The sequence below is a fragment of the Delphinapterus leucas genome, chromosome 1 (assembly GCF_059928025.1).
Source record: "Delphinapterus leucas isolate spDelLeu-1000000601 "Yukka" chromosome 1, BTC_Dleu_Yukka2, whole genome shotgun sequence".
Taxonomy (NCBI): domain Eukaryota; kingdom Metazoa; phylum Chordata; class Mammalia; order Artiodactyla; family Monodontidae; genus Delphinapterus; species Delphinapterus leucas.
In genome coordinates, this window is record NC_143129.1 from 68561586 (window position 1) to 68581286 (window position 19701).

Here is a 19701-nt window from a genome sequence, read left to right on the forward strand (position 1 = left end):
CTAGTTGTAACAGTGTTGTCATGGATCTTTGTAAGCGGACAGAGACAGAGATAGAGATCAAGGAGAAAGGGCCCATGGAGGAAATCTGTGAATCTCACACACAGAGAAAAAGTGAAAAACGGAGGTTGAAAATAAAGGGTGGATCCCAGTTTAGGTGATGTCTTCTGTCTGCCTGGATTAAAGTTGTCTCCAAGGGCTGGCTGGCCATAAGGTAATGACCAAGGAATCTTAGAGTCCAAGGGATGGCCTGGGTCGACAGATGAGGAAACAGAAGCCGAGAGGGTTGAAGTGATAGAATCAGGACTAGAACCCAGCTCTTCTGATTCCCGTCCTGTGCCTTTTTGTTAAACTAGAAACTTTGGAGCCAACTGTGGATGGTGCCATAGCTGCAGCGGCAGTTTCTAGTCAAAGACCACAGACTTCTAACTCATAGGACTTTAGGATGTTGGAGCTGCAAGAGACTGAGGCTGTTGAATCTACCTCCCTCATTTTACGGAAGAGGCAAGGGAGGCAGAGGGGGAAAGTAACCAGTGCCAGAGCTCAGTGTCGGGGCCAGAACTGGAGCCCAGCACTCCTGAACCTGCTGGTTGACATTACCATAACTGCAGAGAGATGAAGTAGGAATCTAGTTCTCTTTAGTTTGAGAGGTTCTATTCCTGAAGAGCAAAGTAAACCCTGGGGTGGATCATGGACATAGGACACTCTTGAAGATCTCATCATAAAATGAGTCTCATAGTTTCAGGTGCGGCAAGGGAGTAATAGATTCTGTAAGAAATAGGAGTTTCAGGGTCAGGCCCATGAATTTCCCAGCCAGTGTGATCCTCATTTGCCTGCCCCTTGTAAATAGGGGGTTGCTGTCAGGATATTTCAGCCTGGAATCAGCAAACTACGGCTCCCAGGGCACATATGTTCCACCTCCTGTTTTTGCAAGTAAATTTTCTTGGAACACAGCCATGCCAATCCACTTCTGTATTACTTATGACTCCTTTCATGTTGCAATGGCAGAGTTGAAGAGTTGTGACAGTATGGCTTGCAAAGCCTACAATATTTACTATCTGGCCCTTTACAGAAAAAGTTTGCCTATCCTGCTCTAGAGTTCCATTATTAGGTGTCTGTGAAGTGGGGTATGTTGATGTTCATGTTCACTGTGGCAGAAATTTTAGAGCAGCATACAGCCTGGACTGTCCATCATATGAATGGTGAGACAGAGCTAGCCCTGAGTATCTGGAGAAGTGAAAACTGTCCATTATTCCCTGAAGTTTAAGGAAAGGTCTGAATAAATAATGTCATTTTTCAATAAGCACACTTGGTGCATTTTAAAGCTCTCTTCTGTATGGTTCCCGGGAGATTGGAGTTCGCTGGGATCATGAGAAAAGAAAAGTTCTAGATTTGATTAATCAATAGGATCTGAGTTGTTTTCCTTTAAAATAGGCACGGACTAGTCCATTCTCCTTACGGGGCAGAAAAGGCTTATAATTAGATTATAATTCAAAACCAGCTGATCACATGACCAAACTGAACGGCATTCCTGGTCAGCCTTGTGTCCTGGTAAAACAGGACAAGGAGGCTGTGTTTATGCTGCAGGGGGAGACCCTCCCTTCCCTTCATGGGTGGGAACCAGCAAAAATTCTCTGCTCCTCTAAGGACCATTGGGGATATAGGGAGGAGACGAGGTAGAGGGGAAACTGAGACACACATTTGTGCTTCCCACATCTGATCTCGGTTTACCTCTTGCTCAGCAGCCGGGCCCTACACCTTATAAATGTTGATTTTGATAACAGTTTGAAGTTCAAAGGATTTTTGGAAAACGAATGGATTCAGTTACATTACAAATAGATTCGCTAGATTTATTTTTTAAGTAATGTGAAATTCAACCCATTTCAAAGTTTTATAAATAAATAGTTTCTTTTTTCTTTTTTTTTCTTTCCAGACCGTGACTCTGGTCCTTATTCACAAGTGCTTTTGTGAAAAGCTACTTAGGCCACCCTAGGAAATGAGCAGGCTGTGACCATCCCCTCCCTCTTTACATTTTTGGGCTAGGACCAGAGTATAAGCGGAGGCCCAGAAGCCCTAAGTGCAGCCCAGCCTTCCCCTTTTCTTCCCGCACCTCCAAACAGCTGTCCTGGCCACCCATGGCCCCATACTCTTTGGGGAGTGGAAGAGGTCTACTCAGGCCCTGGAAATGGACTTGGTATTGTTTGGAGAAGATAGTCCAGGTTCCTGGATGAACATCCAGAGGGGGGGTGGATGGCCACTAGGTGTGTACACCCCCTTGGCCCTGTGGACTCCTCGCTCTGTGGGGAGGGGCACAACTGCAGGAAGCTGGAATGGGGTGCCTCTAAAGCGGAGGTGTAGCACTGACTCTGAAGGCCCCACCTTGGGACTCAGCCAACAGTAGGGAAGATCCTGTGGTCTGTGGCTTCTCTCTCTTTTTGCCCCTTTTGCCTCATGCCTGGGATCATCATGGCTCATCACTGAATTAAACAACAAGAAGAAAAATATTTGAGCAAGGATGCTGATGTACTAGGAGGAGACCAGCTGTAGAGAGCCCAAGTTCTGGGAAGCCTGCCTTAGGTGGAACAATAACAATTGTTTTCCTATTCCAAGAACAGAGCATGTAGGAAGCCTCCCTCTCTGTAGGCAAGTGGGCTTCCAGCTGGAGCCAGTTCCTGCTGAGCTAAGAATACAAATACCACTAGCTCAGGTCTACAACCCACCCTGGACAGGATTGAGGCCCTCGGGTGGGAGTTTCCCAAAGCCTCTAGTCTCAGCCGTTAACCGAGTTCCCATTCTGTTCTATGGGAGGGAAGCTCTGTCATGCCTGGTTTTTGTCCCTGCAGATAACAACACCATCTCGGAACTCAGCTCCCTGCATGAGGAAGACAGCAGTTTCCGCCAGTCTTACCATCAGATGCGAAGCAAACAGTTCCCTGTGTCTGGGGACTTGGAAAGCAATCCTGACTACTGGTCAGGTGTCATGCGAGGCAGCAGCGGGACAAGCCGGGGGCCCTCGGCCATGGAGTATAACAAAGAGGATCTGGAGAGCTTCAGGCACAGGTGAAGATGGCTGTGGCAGGGCAGCGCTGGTGCTGGGCGTGAGGGGGCAGGAGCTGGGAGGCAGGGTGCATGTGAGGCTGCTGTGATCCAGCAGCATCTCTGTCTGCCCTTCTAGGTTATTCTGCCACGTCTCTCTGTGGGCTGTTGAACATCCCTTTCCCACATTTATTAAGCAAGGGAACACTTGGGACACCATGAGCAGAAGTAATCACTCAAGGCTCTTTGAAGAGGGTACTCTAGACCCCTTAATGAACCTTGTTAACATTTCTCTGCTCTTCTCATGTTTTATCCTATAACCTCTAAAAAAAACCCACCCATCACCTCCATCATTTTTGATCATTTGTTTTGTGAAAGGTCAAGTGCCAAACGTGTTGTACTGTTGCATTTGAGTCTCCTAATTCTAAAAGGGAGGTACTATTAATGTCCCCATTTTAGGTTGGGGAAACTGAAACTTACAAATGCTAAGGAACTTACCCTGGGTCACATGGCCAATGAATGTGGGGCGGCCAAGTTGTCTGTCCAGTTTTGTGTAGCCAGCGCCCACCGGACAGCACCTTCTCCACTCACCTAACCTGTATCTGGAGGGGCAGTAGATACTATTGCTTTTCTCTCAAAGTACCAACTGCAGGCTCCCTCTTGCCTGCCACCCCAAGAGGTAACTTGCCCTCGGCTCTGAGGAAGGAAAAGGCCTCTGTTTGTCACCAAATATTACAGGGACTCCGTGGGCCACTGCTGTGTGTACTTCAGGCCCACATCACCCACGCTGGCTTTGAGGGTGTGAGGAGTGAGTCAGGAGGCTGTCAACTAGAGGTCACATCGTAATGGCCGAAAGAAGGCCCAACGTGTGTTTCAGCACCGTGTAGATCACGAAGTATTTTTATCCACACAACCCCATCTTGATCCTTAACACTAACACTCGAGATGGGCATGGCCGCCTTGAGCTTGTTGTTTGTTGATTCTGAGGCGTGAGAGATGCCCGAGGTGATTCATCCAGCCAGGAGCGGAGCCGTGGTTCGGTCCTCGGTCTCCTGACAGAGGCCCCAGACACGACAGGGGCCCTTAGATCCCCGCTCAAGCTCCCTGCCTCGCGCACGGCTTACCTGGACTGACCAGCGCTTCCTCTGCCCGCAGCCAGCAGCGCTCCAAATCCGAGATGCTGTCGCGGAAGAACTTCGCCACCGGGATACCGGCCGTCTCCATGGACGAGCTGGCGGCCTTCGCTGACTCTTACGGCCCGCGGTCCCGCAGGGCGGACGGCAACAACCACGAGGCCCGGGGCGGGAGCCGCTTCGAGCGCTCAGAGGCGCGGGCGCACGGGGGCTTCTACCAGGACGGCTCGCTGGAAGAGTACTACGGACAGCGGAGCCGCAGCCGGGAGCCCCTGACCGACGCGGACCGCGGCTGGTCCTACAGCCCCCCGCGCCGGCGGCCGCCCGACGACGCACACCTGCCCCGCCTGGTAAGCCGCACGCCGGGCGCCGCCCCCAAGTACGACCACTCGTTCCGGGGCGCCGGGGTGGAGCGGCAGGCGCTGCCTGAGGGCGCCAGCCGCGGCGGCAGCCTCGAGACACCGTCCAAGCTGAGCGCGCAGCTCGGCCCGCGCAGCGCCTCCTACTACGCCTGGTCGCCGCCGTCCACCTACAAGGAGGGAACGCCGCAGGGCGAAGAGGAGGACGCGCCCGACGACGCGCTGCCTCCCTACAGCGAGCGCGAGCTCAGCCGGGGCCCGTCCTACCGCGGCCGTGACCTGCCCTACCACAGCAACTCGGAGAAGAGGAGGAAGAAGGAACCCGCCAAGAAGACGGTGAGGCCCAGGCAGCCTCCACGGGGTCTGGGCGGGGAGCCAGCGTGCACTATCGCTGTCCAGGAGCCGCGGGGCTGGGGAGGAGGGAGAGCTGAGAAGGAGGGCCCTGCCCCAGACGCCGAGTGGGGCCCAGGTGGAGGGAGCGAGGCCTCCTGCTTGGGGAACGCAGGTGTCCGGCTGGTTTCTCCCCCACTTCCCTTTATCCAGGACCAGGTGAAGTAAGTGAGTGTTGGCCCCTGGAGCATTGAAAAAAGGCAGAAGTAGCAGGTGCGTAGGTGTAGAGTATTCGAGAGCATTAATGACGAGCTTTAAGAAGCATTTAACATCAGGGTTTCGAGGGGTCATTACTACCACAGGCCTTTAGGTGGGCTTCTGAGGTCTGCGTGCAGACTATCTATGCTCTGTGCATGCTTATATGTGCCTTCCTCTCCATCCCTTATCCCTTTTAGGGTGAGGGTTTGTAACTTGCATCAAATGCCCCAAAGAGTCCACATTCCCGAGGTTAGTAGCCATCAGTGTTCATGAAGGACAGCTCACTTTTTTTCCTTTGATGTTTTATTGAGTGTAAACTACCCTATGCCCAGTATATGTGAAGGAAGTCTTTCAGTCCCTGCCCAGCTAATTGTCTCTTCTGTAAGTGGCCTTATTTAGACTTTGTTTTCTTTCTAAACACCAAGAGCAGCTCGTTCCATCCCTCAGCCCCCAAATGTGACCTCAGAGGTTGTTGGGGGACAATCACAGATGTGGGTTCCCAAGGTGCCTTTGTACTCCAGAGGCCACTGTCCAAGCCTGGATGCTTCTGCCCCCTCCTCAGTTACCCCGCCTCTCCCGCCATTTTGTTTTTCATGATTCCAAGCTGCACATTTTCTTTAGTGTGTAGTGTGGGGAGAGAACATGAACAGAAAAAGGTTCTGGCATGATTATTAACCCCTCCAAAACAAAAACTGTGATGACCAAAGTACTGTGAGTAGGGAAGGAACTTTCAGGTGATATCAGGTTTATGGTATACCATCTGCACTCCCTGTTGTGGAACAGTAAACATTGCAGTTATCCTTAAAGGGGTGAGAAGTTATTCTGTGGCCGTGGGACTAAGTTTCATGAGATGTATGTTGGCTTCAGCACCAGTTAAGGCTCAGGGACAGCAGTCACAAGCCTAATGAAATGCCCTAAAAGTCAGGGTGTGCCAGGCTCTGAACAGGTGTGGACTCTGCCCAGGGAACCATCTGTTGTGTTGGGTTGGGTTTCTTTAATCAGGTTCTTCCTGCTCTTCCCCCAGAGTGACTTTCCAACCAGGATGTCCCTTGTGGTCTGATGTTTGTTTTCAAGACAACTCTCTGGATGACTAGAAATCAGAAGCAGAAAACGGGAACAAGACACAAATCCAAGAAGCAGCAGGCCCGGGACCTTCTCTGGCCACCACCTTGGAAGATTTGCTGATCTTTGCTTTGGCAGGGGATGGGGGGCAGCCTTTCAGGGAGGCTGATTGCAAACCTCAGTGCCCATCTAACTAGTCTGAGAAACTTATCAAGAAAACAACTACGTGTGAGCACATTCCCACACATGGAGTTTCTCACCCACAGAGTTCATCCTGCCCAATCTCCTTCCTTAGCCAAACCAGGATTCCTTTTCTAATTCTAAAAGGGAGTTAGCTCTGGACTGCTAACTTCCAGATAATGCCTATGCCTACAGTCTGCTTTTCTATACCTCCTGTGCTGTGCTTAGAGACAGAATTGATTACTACTATTAGAAGGAATTCACTGACAGCGGAAGATAGCTTCAGACAAAATATACCTTTTAGCCCCATTACCTCCCAGTCACTAGTCAATGACTGTTGTTACACTGAAATCAGGCCCGTGGTGAACCCAGTGACAGTGACCTGTGGGACAATCACAGAAATGGCTTCAGTGTACTCTTCTGAATGACAGTTCTTGAGTGGCTGGAACAAAGCAAGAGCTGTCGAAGTGGTACTTCTTCTTCCATCCTGAGAACATAAACTGCTTTTTCTCTTTTGGCACAGCAACGTCTGAGTCTTGGACATCAAGGGCTCTGCCTGTCCTCTCCTCTCCTGGACTCTCCACAGGTTTTGGTGCCACACACAGAGCCCTGCCTCCCTCTGCACTCTGATTAGGTTGTCATCAGGTGCCTTTTGATAAATGATTAAAATATACACATGAGGGCTTCCCTGGTGGCTCAGTGGTTGAGAGTCCGCCTGCCGATGAAGGGGACACGGGTTCCTGCCCCGGTCCGGGAAGATCCCACATGCCGCGGAGCGGCTGGGCCCCTGAGCCATGGCCGCTGAGCCTACGCGTCCGGAGCCTGTGCTCCACAACGGAAGAGGCCACAACAGTGAGAGGCCTGCGTACCACCAAAAAAATAATAAAAAATAAAAAAATAAAGTATACACGTGAAAGAGAAGAGGGAGAAAAAGAGGAGAAGACAGTAATGCAAAATAGAGAAGAATGAGAAGGAATCTAAGAAGAAAAGAATATATTGTCTCATTATAATTTGAATATGGGCCATTTCCCCCACAGACTCCCCCTGGATCTTCTGTGTGTTTTATTCTTTGTTTACCATGAGTTGTTCCTGCCATCCCAGCTTCGTCATTCCAGGATACCTGAGTGTGGGACAGGCATCCCTGGGCCTCACCAGGCTGCCACTCTAGATGCTCTTGGGAGATGAGAGATATTATCCTTCCTTTCTCAGGAAGGAACACTTCCTACTCCCACCCTTGCCTAAATGATAGATTTTGCCTAAATCCCAAAGCTAGATCTCTCTGGATTTTGTAATTTGTACAGATTGTGAAAAATGGCCACTCTTCCCTTCTCATCAAGAGGTGCAGTGTGTTTCTCAACCCCTTGAATCTGGGACTGTCCATGTGATTTGATGTGGCCAGTGGCCCAATAACAGATGTGACACAAGCAGAGACTTGACAAGTTCTTGTGCATGGGGCTTGTCCTCTCTTGCTGCTCTCGGGAAACTTGCAGCCACTACCAGGTGAATGAGCCTGGGCTAGCGTGCCACATGATGAGAGAAAGGGACCCAGTTACCCCCATCACCCTAACTGGCAGCCTATCAACTCTCAACTGATTGAAAACACATGAGGAAGCCCAGCCAAGACCAACAGAAGAACTGCCTACCTGAGCCCAGCCCAAATTGCTGATTCCTACTCAAGGCATGAGAAGTTGGTGCACTCTTTAAATGTTCATTTCTCTTCAAGGAAAACCTGGCTTTTTCTTCTTGTCTGAATGTTTAGCCCTAAAACCCTGACTCCAACTAACCTTAGGTATCTCTCAGTCTCCACTTTCTTTGACAGACCTTTGTCAAAGCTTTTCATCCCACACTTTTATGGTGGGATACATGGTTGGGTCAAATCACTGGAGGACGATGATGCTTGGCGCTATCCCTCTGCTCCCGGCAGCGGTCCATCCTCTATCTATGGATCCATGGACAACCTCTGAAAAAGGCTTCTTCTTCAGCATCTCCTTGGTCTCTCCAGAGCTGTCTGACTGGAGCTAGGCCCTTTTCTCAGAGTACCATTCCTCTGGTATCCATTTAATTCATGGCATTTCCAAACCAGTCCTATGTGTGCAAGGAAATAAAGAAGTGGCTAGGTGAGGGTCAGAAGGATGAGTTGTTATCATTGCCTGGGGGAAAACTGGCCTGCCAAAGGACTTCACAGTGGCCTTGGCCTGTGTGAGTGGAACCAGAACAGTTCAGCCCAGTGCTGGCACTTCCAAGGGCTGGAAGACACAAGCCATAACCCTGGTGCTGAGTTTTAGACTTGCTGGTGTCCCTGGCCTCTGAAAGCTTTAGCTCTAGTCTGTCTTTTTGGGCCCCGATTCCGATGGAAAAGATGATTAAAACATCATTTCTTAGTCACCAGCTTTGGATTTCAACTTGCTCAGGCAATTTTAGAGAATCTTGGGTAGCTGCGGTAGCTACTATCTCATTATACTGAGCACTGTGTCAGGCTATTCACCACCAAAGAGCCCCATAGCACCAGCCGCAGAGACCAAAAATACTGCTTTTATTAGTCAGGGGCATGTATGATTTTGGTGAACATTGAAGGGAGCCATGGGAAAGAATTATTAAAATTGGAAACCTGCAGTCCCCAAACAACAGAACTACAGACAGACAATAAAAAATACAAAGATGATAACAGGTTACTGAAATAACCTGGGGAGATGGGACCAGGTTGTCCTCTGAAGGGCTGCATAAATCACTCGGACCTCCAGGCCTCCAGTCGAGAGAGAAAACAGTCATTTCTGGGTATGTGGACAGGAGATACGGTTGACTGGACAAGTAAAGGCAAACTGGCCATCCTCGGCACCCCAGCTTTTCTCGACACATCCTTCTGTTTATTCTCCCCTAAATAGTCTGTCCTGCATAGGAAGTGCTTATACATGTGAGCTTCCTTCCTAGGTGTTATTGGATAAGATAAGATAAGATAAGATAAGACTTGTGTAAGACTTGGTCTCCGTCCATGGGGACCCTGCCATTGAATAGGGGGAATAAGACATGCCCAAGAAAGAACTGGGAGATTTTATGCATATAATATGAAATATTGCTATGGATAAATTACAACAAACCCAGAGAATTAAAGGTTTTTAATTTAAATGGGTATATTTTGATATTGGTGTTGTGTGTGTTTGTCCATCCATACTATTTAAAGATCTGCTCAGTGATCTGAAAAGCCAATATTAAAAGGTCTGAGCTGAAAGAGGTGAGTTAGGGTGGGGAGGGTTGAAAAGCAGAGGCCCCAGTGGGATGACGCATGAGAGTGTTTGCCTGTGAGTCACAGCTGAGTCAGGGACGTGTTGGATGAGGGGGCATGGATGCAGGTGGCAGGTAGATGAACTTCTCTAGGCCATGCAGAGACTTATGAGGAAGCTGGGGACATTCGTTGGACCTAGTGCTCATGGGGGAGCTCTCCAGGGGTTCAGTTCTGCAGCCATGAGTGTTGCTGTCCACCTCCACTAATGCAGAGAATGTCTTGCAGAGATGATCGGCCTCATCTGCATTCTCTGCACCTGGCACGGGACTGTGCCAACTGGGCATGAGAAGTGGCTGCCACTCTAGCCCACAGCTCTCCACGCTGAAAAGACCTAGCCACATCTGTAAATATTTCTAAGTAGTCTGAAAGACTTCCTATAGGTAATCTGATGAGACCTTAGGCAGCCTTTGAGAGAGGCTAAGGTCACAGATAGTGTTGTTACTCACCCCCTCTTTTCTTTATAGATGGAGAAATAAGCCATCGCTGCCATTAGTGAAGTCAAAACCCTAATTGGGTCTTTTCTGTTGGATCAGTGTTTCCCCAGATTGCCTAACCATATGAATTACTTGATTGCTGTTGAAAATGTATTGTTGGGCCCTGCCTGGGAGATTGACGGGGTTGGGTCTGGGGCTAGGATTTGTACTTTTTTTTTTTTTTTTTGCGGTACGCGGGCCTCCCACTGCTGTGGCCTCTCCCGTTGCGGAGCACAGGCTCCGGACGCGCAGTCTCAGCGGCCGTGGCTCACGGGCCTAGCCGCTCCGCGGCATGTGGGATCTTCCCGGACCAGGGCACGAACCCGTGACCCCTGCATCAGCAGGCGGACTCTCAACCACTGCGCCACCAGGGAAGCCCGGATTTGTACTTTTAACACGTATTTCAGGAGAGTCCTGTGATCACCTGTATTTGTGAAATCTTACACTAGATCATACCTCATCATGTGCCCCAAAACACTTGGTCGTGAGGCTTCCTCAGGCTTCGAAATTTTTTCTTCAAATGTCCTGGTGAGGTCGCTCGTTCTCCCTTGGGGCTGGCAGTAGCGAACCCCCCCAGCAATCTGGCTACGATGGTGGTGACTGGCTCGCCAGTGTCCAGGGGTAGGAGAACGGTGTGAGGCAGAGAGAAAGGAGGGCTAGGAACACGCCCCAGAAGGCTGTTCCAGTTGTTCCCAGTCCTAGAATAGAGATCCTGTTGTGACAATCTCAGATCTGAGAACAAGAATTACAGGTAGTTTTCTCATTCCCTTGATGTCATTCTGAGCAAAACTTAGATCATGAATAGAAAGAAAAGAGACCATTGGGGAACTGGCAAAAATAAATCACTTTTTAAAGCATTCAAATCTTCAGCCTGGCTGGTCAACACCTACCTCCGCCTTTAGACCCAAAGTGGGATGGGCAAGAATCTACGTTATATATCCTTCCAACATCAGATTTAAATGCTGCCACAATCTTACAGGGGTTTGAAATTGATTTATAAGATGTACAGATCCAGATTCACCAAAATAGGGGCCAGGCACTTAAAGAAAAAAGTGCCTAGTTTTTTCCCGCCAGTATCCTTCCTCTCTTCGCCTGGGAAGCCGCTCCGTGAAACTCCAAGTAAGGGGCTTTTAACAACAGAGACAAGCAAGGATAGCGTGGAGCTGCTTTAAGAAGCAGCCTGAGCTTTAGCACTGCCTGAGGGTAGTAAGAATAAAGTTTGTATTATTTTTCTGATATAGCGCTGTTTACAGACCACTTTCACATACATTATCGCATTTGACCCTCACAGTGACCCCTGTGGTAGAGGCAGGGTGGACGTGGCGGTCCCATCAGACAATGTAACACTGAGGCTGAAAAAGGCTAAGTCATTTGCCTATAGTCAAGCAAGCTTTAAAATCATAGAGCCGGGCCTTCTGACCATCTGTCAAGGGTTCTTTCCAATTCCTATAATACCCGTTGAGTGGAATCAGCCCAGCATCTGGGGAGAAGAGTCCTGGATGCAATGCTCACTCATGGCAGCATCACCAGGGTGAAGCTATGGAGACAGGCACTGTGGCTGCTTCATCCTCCTAAGCACTGGTCCTCAAATACTGCTCTAAGAGGGAGTCAGCTCTACTCCAGGAGACTTTCATTTTCATTAGCCATGCTGGAGGGGAAAAGGCTTTGATCAAAATGTGCTTCAGATTTTAGAGTCCTTCCTGAAGAGGAACTTCTGAGCCAAACTACAAATTCATCTAGACTCAGAATTCCGGGGCCTGGGGGTGACCTGCCTGGAATGAACTATCTGTCATCTTCACTGCATTTGGGGATTTAAGGTAGAACTAACAGGGGCCAGATATAGAGGTAGCCAATACAGCAGTTTAGTTAATAGTTATGTTAGGATTTCTTGGTGAGGCTGGATACAGTTCCATGTCGTCTGGCTCATTTCTTCTAGGGAGGCTAGAAGAGATACAAACTTGCCTCTTACCTTGGCTTTCAGAAAAGCCACTCTATTAACAAAGGTATTGGGCACTATCCAATGAGAATTTTCCTTGTGGGAATAAAGGAAAAGGGAGTAGAAGGAACAACAGGACGAAGAAAGGTCAGAAAGCTCCTTCATGAGAGTCACCTGCCCAGTTATTTTTGTGGCATCAAAACTGAAATATTTGTATCACTGTCGCCCATGACTTTTCTTCAGTGTCAAACATCCAAAGTGAATTTGTAACGTTTAAACTAAATAAAGCATTTTCACCTATATTGGTTATGAAGAACTCATGATTTAGCACAACGATGCTTAATCATGATCTGACATTAAATGACCTCAGCAGGGGAAGAAAAATCATACAATACGTGACCTCCTCAGGTTGTTTTAATGAATACTGTGGGACTAGAGGCAAGTACTGACAGAGTGTAATGTATGTTTTTATAGATTTTAATAAGCTGCAGCCCGGATGCGTTCTGTGGCCACTCTCACCACTCTCCACAGACTGCCTGACACTCAGGAGGTGAGGAGCGGGAAAGATGATTGGACGAATGGGATGGTTCTTAGCCCGTTTTCAAGAAGGGTCCAGGCATTTGCCTGCTAGAAATGGCACTTGGGGAAGGGAGGAAGGAAACTATTTGTGGGAAGACATTTTAAGTTCTGAAGAGATTTGAAAAATTCCACAGCATCATAATTTAGAGAAGGCAACTTAAAACTTTTGTTAGCAAAGGAAGTGATAAGTACCCCCAGAGAACAATTAATCCTCTCTTCTTGGCCAGGCCCTCTCAAGGGACTTCCAGACTTTAGGGCTCTGGTTGAATGGAAAATTTGTCCTTGCTTGAAGCATCTGGACTCAGTTTTCTTCTTTTAATGGTTAACTTTAAAATGTGCACATGTAGATTTAATTTAAAGTTAGACACTGAAACAGTTTAACTCTAATGACCTCCTCTGAACTTTCTGTGATGTTATCCATTGCTTTAATTCTATCTTGCTTTTCAGCTTTTATAAAATACGGTGTTTGACTTATAAAGTGTTCGTTTAGAATCACCTACATGTTTTTTCTACACATCTTTTCCTCCTGCATTTCAGATCTGCTTTTGAAAACGTCTGCATCCTATCCGAAGGAAGTTTTCTTTAGTGATGGTCTGTTGGTAGGATACTCTGTCAGTCTGTATTTGTTTCAGACAAAATCTTTACTTCATTCTTGTTCTTGAAAGATAATTTTACTGAGTATACAATTTTAAATCAATAGTTATTTTCTCTTGGCACACTGAAGATATTATTCCACTCCCTTCTGCTTTTGTTGTTGCTTTTGAGAAGCCAGTTACCAATCTAATTATCCTTCCTTTGCAAGCAATCTGTCTTGTATCTCTGGCTATTTTTAAGATTTTCTTCTTTTTTCTAGTGTGTGTGTGTGTGTGTGTGTGTGTGTGTTTCGCTTAATCAACATGTGACCAGTTGTGGATTTCTTTTTACTTATTCACATTGGGATTTGTTGTGCTACCTGAATCCATGGATTTTTCATTAATTATGGAAAACTCTCAGCTATTAACATGTCAAATATTTCTTCTCCTCTTTAAACTCTCTTTTGAGAATTCCAATTGAATGTATGTTAGACCTTTTCTTTCTATTCTACATATTGCTTAAATCTATCTTTTGTATTTTTCATCTCTATCTTTCTGTGGTCTCTTCTGGGTAATTCCTTCAAGTTTATCTTCCACTTCACGACTTTTCTCTTTAGTTTCCCCTAATCTCCTTCCTTTGAGTTTTAATTTCAATTAATAAATTTTTATAAATTTTTCATTTATAAAAATTCAATTTAATTCTTTTTCAAATCTGCAGTCATTGATGATAGTGTTTTGTTCCTTACTGTTGTATACAATTCCCTCTTATTTCTTTGAATGTATTAAATGTACTACTTTTATACTTTATACCCAATAATTCTAATATCTGCAGTCTTTGTGGGTCTAATTTTGAAGTTTGTTACTTCTGCTAACTCTCACTCATGGTTTCTTGTTTCCTTATATGCTTTGTAGTTTTTGATTGTGAATTCATGTTTGGTAAAATGTCATATTGTATTGATGCCAGTCAAGAAGGACCTTTCTTGCTCCTTACCTGTCCTCATTCTCTCCATAATAACTCCACATCTACATACATATACACAGCAACCCTGGGGGGTCCAAGAAGAAGTGATTGAGGGAAGAAGCAGTGGAAGTGCTTAGTGGGGAAAATCTAGAAGGTACATGCATTTCTCTCTAATGCAAGCTTCTAGAGTAAAATGAGCCTACAATAGGGGAGAGCAAGAAGCTTTAACTTTACAAATTGTCCAGTTTGATCATTATAAAAGAATTATTATTTTAATTATGGGAGTAAGACTATTTGGGCGAGTTAAAAGTGAACAGAATACCATGTATTATTCAAGAGTAACCAAAGAAATTATGGATCTAGATTTCATTCAAGAAGCAAGGAAGGAGTAGACCCATAGTATGGATTAGAATTAGGTAGTTGTGGGGAAAAATCAACTATTTTACATTTTAACCCTACTGATTTCTGTTTGCTTAATGTAAAAGTCATATTTTTATATACATTCCATTCAAGAAATAAAGAAGTAGGCTGATTTCAGTCAGTCTCTGAAAAAAATCTTGGTAGAGACATCCTAATAATACTCATCACACCATTTAGGTGAAAGTTACATTTCTGCTGAATTAGTATTAAGCATTTCCTGCATGCTCATCAGGTGGCCTGAAATGACTCACCAAATATGGCAGGAGGTGTAGAGGTAGCTAGCAAGTTGCTCAGAGAAGGGGAGTGAGTTAGCCTGACACGCCATCTAGTGGCACACATATAAAGGAACGCCTCTAGTGCTAACTTTCCAGGACTCAAGGTATTGAAGTGTGCCTCAGTGTCTAAGAGTTGTATCCTTAAAAAGTTGTGTATGAAGTCACTTATGGAAAATCAAATTAAGTGCATTAGGAGTTCTTTATTTGGAAGTGATGAGTCCTTCTGTATGTTTTGCAAGTTTAGATCCTTTCCATGTTATAGTTTCAGGGTAAACTTCTGTGGGTACCACTTGGGGAAAACCTCATGTTTCTTGCTTGGTACGAAGTGGAAATGAAGCACATTCCTCCCTTGATTTAAAGCTATTTTAATGTGTTCTTTTTTAACACCATTGAGATATAAGTACTGAAGTCAGCTCAGACTCAGATGCTACAGAATTACAGTGAAGTCAGTTTCTTATTAACAAGCAAAACTTATGTCACTGAACTGTGCAACCAAAGGATTTAAACCGTCCATTCCCTGGCCTTTGACTGTAAAAAAATGAATCAATCTCTCTCTCTCTCTTTCTCTCTCTCTCTCTTATTCTCGCTCTCACTCTTTTGCTCTGTCTCTAAAAAAACAAGCAGAGAAGATTCCATAGTCTCTTACATTAAAACACTTTATATAAAAAACAATCCTTGCTCTCAAGAGATGTTTTCTTATATTTTGTTTACACGTCTTGTGCTGCAGCCCAGCACCAATGTATTCTTGGCTTGTTTTGTTTTTTCCTGAGATATTCAGTCTCCAATAGAGCAAAGCCAGAGAGAGAGAGATGCCAACTTCTTCTTTTTTTTTTTTTTTTTGCGGTACGCGGGCCTCTCACTGTTGTGGCCTCTCCCGTTGTGGAGCACAGGCTCCGGACCCGCAGGCTCAGCGGCCATAGCTCATGCCAACTTCTTTTTAGCACTGTTCTTATAAAAGCCCTTTGCTCAGCTGAATGGAATTCATTTATAATGGACATTAGTACCATCCCCTCTCTCCCATAGCCTCTTGGTGTTGCTGCAGTGGTTCAGGCAACTGGCTTTTCTTACTCCTTCATGCCAGAGAGACAGCCACTGAAGTTCCAGCTGAAGTTGCTTTCTTTTTGCAGCAGTATTAGTCAAAAATCTTTTGGTTGCAAATGACAGAAGCCCAGCTCAGGCTAGCTTAAGAAAAAAAAGGAAGAGATGGACGCTGTGTATCAGAAAGATCCTGGGATAGATCATGGGATGGAAGAAGAGCTGTAGGAACTGAGGGAAAACCTAGGTTGTGATGCATTCAGATTCTCTCCCTGTCTATGACTCACATCTGTTTGTCTTTTTATATCTACATTTTTCTCCCATTGAGGACAGACCTTCTCTACAAGGCAGGAATATAGTCACTAGCAGTCCAAGAGTCACAATTTTCCAGCTCACATGGCCCCAGTTAGGTGAAGGGTCTTACCCGTGGGAACGATCTTGGGGAAAGGCTGTGACTGACCCATACTGAGTCATGTGCCCATCTTTGAGCTCATCCTTGTGGCCAGAGAGATGGCAAGTCCGTTTATGACTAGAAGGATGAGACTCAGTGATGGACTGGATAGTGGGATAAGAACATTTCTCCAAAGGAGGGAGGGATGTGTTATGAATAGAAGTAGGAAAAGGGATGCTGGGCAGACAGAATACCATAACAATGGGCATCCACTACTGCATGATGAAATATTCTTCTCCTACAGTCATGGAGCCTTGAACACCCCTCAGGTGTAATATCCCTATCCAGGGCATTAGGGGGCTGTTTTCTTTGCAATTCAGTGAAAATTCTCACCAGAGCCTTCCACACACGGGTGTATCTCCTTGGGTACACTCTGCTCATTCTAAGTTGAGAAATCTGTCTCTGCGTCGCTGCCTTAGTTAAGACTTTTCATCTCTTTCCTGGGTTAGTCTAATATCCCCCTTTCTTCTCTCCCACCTCCAGTGTTGTCCCCTAATAATTCACCTTCTACTTTGTTGTCAGAAGTTCTAGCTAGTTTCAAGAGAAATACTTGTTCGGCAAAGTGCCTTCTCCTTTCCTCTCCAAGCTCTGCAGAACTGGGGACTTCTAGCCTCCTTATCCATCTCTTTATTTTTTTCTGTACTATCAGGAGAGGAGAACTAACTGGATTCCCAAGAATCCCTGCAGCTCACCGGGCCACATTTCACATGTAAACGTGAGTGTTCATGGACCCCACGCTCTCTTTTCTGGTCCCACATCCTCTTTCATTTCCTGTCTCAGGGTGACCAGCACATCTGTGCTTACTTCCCTCATGGGAGGGCACAGTTGGGTAGAGTCATCACTAGGCATCTTGGCCTCAGACCAAAGCTGCATTCTCTCACAAGGCTACTGGAAACCCTGCAGTTAGAGAGATATTTGTCCCTCGGAGCCCTCATTTGACTTGTACTCTTTGTGTACATGTATGTGGCATTGGTCATGGGCAAACAGGGCTGTGCCACCCCAAACCTCTAATGGTACAGAGGACATTTGTTGACTAAAAAATATTTGTACATGCTATAGAAAGTTTATTGATGTATGTATCTGTACATATAATTTTTATGTTAGATTATGTGACTTTAAATATATCTTTTCAAAAAATTCATTAATTGCTTCTAGGCAACCAATATCTCATACCCATCTGACCATAGATTTACACTTTCCATTCCAGCATTTGACACAGAAATTCAAACAAAATACTGAACAAGTTTTAACAAATTTAGAGCAGCAGTTTCTTGAGGGGAAAAAATCCATTTATTAAGAGATATTCTCTCAAAGAAAAGCAAACACCATGTCCAAGGCCTCCGCATGAGGAGAACTTGGAGAGCGCCCATAGAGATTCTTCAGATTTAAATAACTCAATACAATGAGCGTGGATTTTCACAACGATCCAAACTCTCGTCATTCAGAGCAGGCCTTGGGGCGTTTTCAAAAGGAAACCTCTTCTCCAGGCATTTGAGGGCTCTTGTGTCCACTTTCAGTGCTTCAGAAGGAAAAGTCTTCAAGAGCTGGCAAACAGCTCTTCATCACAGCAGATGCATCTCTCATTCCAAGAAACTTATCAACACATTTTTTTTGCTCTCAAGGAAATTTGAAACCAAATAAAATATTTTAAATGCTTGACTTATGGAGACCTGGGTTTTGTTTTGTTTTGTTTTGTTTCTTATAAAGCTGCCAAATGCTCCTCAGAGCATTAGAAAGAAAGTATTAGAAGGAAAAAATCTACCTAAAGACTCTCACTGTAAGAATTTTAAGGGATAAAAGGGAACTACTTAACTCTGGCTTGTGGTAGCAGGCACCCTGACAGTAGGCAGTGCTGACCCACACAGAGGACTGGGTGCTGGGGCACTGGACTGTGTGCCATGAACTGGGTGGGTGCTGGAGCCCTTGGATCCAGGCAAAAATTTTATCAGCACATAGATCATCCACGAGTGAGAGCTGAACACTCTCACACAGCCATATCACACCTTGATAATGACCCTCAGTTACAAAATTCCAGATGTGTAAATATTTCCTAATCAGAAAACTGAAATAAATAAATACATATTTCCTAATCAGAAAACTGAAATTACAATACCCGGCAAGGCCAAAGTCTGACTTTGTCACACCCTGCTTAAAACTTTTCTGGCTCTCCGCAGTCTTCTTGACACAAGGTCAAGTGCCTTAGAAAGTACACAAGGCTCTCTGTGGTCCAGCCTCTTCCTGCCATTGCAGCTTCACTGCCAATTTGTACTTCAACTTCTCTTTTTTCTTTGCTGTGCTCTCATATGCAGAATCATTAGGAGCACTTGAATACACTGTGTTGTTTTGCATCTCTGTGCCTTTATTGCAGAGTGCCTTCCTCACCCTCTTTGGGCACCTCCTTACACATGTTTTAAGATTCAGTTTGGGTGTCACATCCTCTAGGAATCCCTGCTCCCACCAGGCTGAGCTAAAAGCCCCAGTTCCCTGCTTCCCCGGACGTGTTCATCCTGTCGCTGCACTCAACGCGAATTCAAAAGAATCCCTTTTTGTGTCTGTCCACCCACTGAAATCCAAGTACTTTGAAAGTATGCTTTTTCTATCTCCTTCAGATCACTATGGTGCGTGGTACACAATAAGTTCTCCATCGTTAGCTGAACTAAACCAAAGTGGGATCATGTTATGATATTCTGAAAGCTCTGATCGCAGGAGGGCTGGAGAGCTGTCACTCCCATGCTGGTTGAATATGCCCAAACCCTTCCATATCCAGGTCACTGCTCAGCCAGGACAGACGACCTCAGTCACCTTGAGGGTTTCCTCCTAGCCATACGCTAAAGCAGAGATTGGAAAACTTTTGAAAGGGACTTGCCAAGATACTGGTCCCTTTCTCAGTGACATGTAAGCCTAGAGGGGTTTGGAGGGCAGGAGATGGGGATTGTGTTCACCTATAAGCCATGGGCGAGAGGCCAAAGATTTTGGAGGTAGAAACACCTGAGGCCCTATACTGGCTGCCAACCTCAGCTGTTCACTCCAACTGAGGATTTATATCCATAGAGGATTTATATCCATATGGATTTATATCCATATCCATAGATGCTGTTGTGACTGAGACATGAAAGAAGTTACCAGTCTCTAGGCCACAAGCTGTTTGTGTATGCTTTCATCAGCACCTAGACCAGCCATTACTACCCCCAAGCTCATGAGAACCACGAAGTATTATAAGCTATATATCCAAGACAGAGATATCAGGATTGGACAACTCAGGAGGGCCTGGAAGACATCCTGTCCAGGTAGTGGGGAAGATGGAACACTGAGCTACTAGAGAAACCTACTCAGGCTCTGACCTCCTCTGGGTCTGCTCCCTTCC

At 46.0% G+C, this 19701-nt stretch overlaps 2 protein-coding genes across 2 annotated transcripts in view; one reads left to right on the top strand and one right to left on the bottom strand.

Annotated features, from left to right (window-relative positions):
• Positions 1–4513, bottom strand: part of MAEL (maelstrom spermatogenic transposon silencer) — a 121457-nt gene extending 116944 nt beyond the window's left edge. The window contains exon 1 of the mRNA XM_089911720.1: positions 4158–4513. The gene's annotated coding sequence lies outside the window, so the exon portion shown is untranslated. The remainder of the gene's footprint in view (positions 1–4157) is intronic.
• ILDR2 (immunoglobulin like domain containing receptor 2) overlaps positions 1–17996 on the top strand; it is a 57954-nt gene extending 39958 nt beyond the window's left edge. The window contains 4 exon segments of the mRNA XM_089911735.1: positions 2841–3057; positions 4189–4861; positions 6138–12594; positions 16987–17996. Coding sequence (XP_089767861.1) covers positions 2841–3057; positions 4189–4861; positions 6138–6173 — 926 coding nt within the window. The 3' untranslated portion in view covers positions 6174–12594; positions 16987–17996.
• Positions 17997–19701: the final 1705 nt, after the last annotated feature.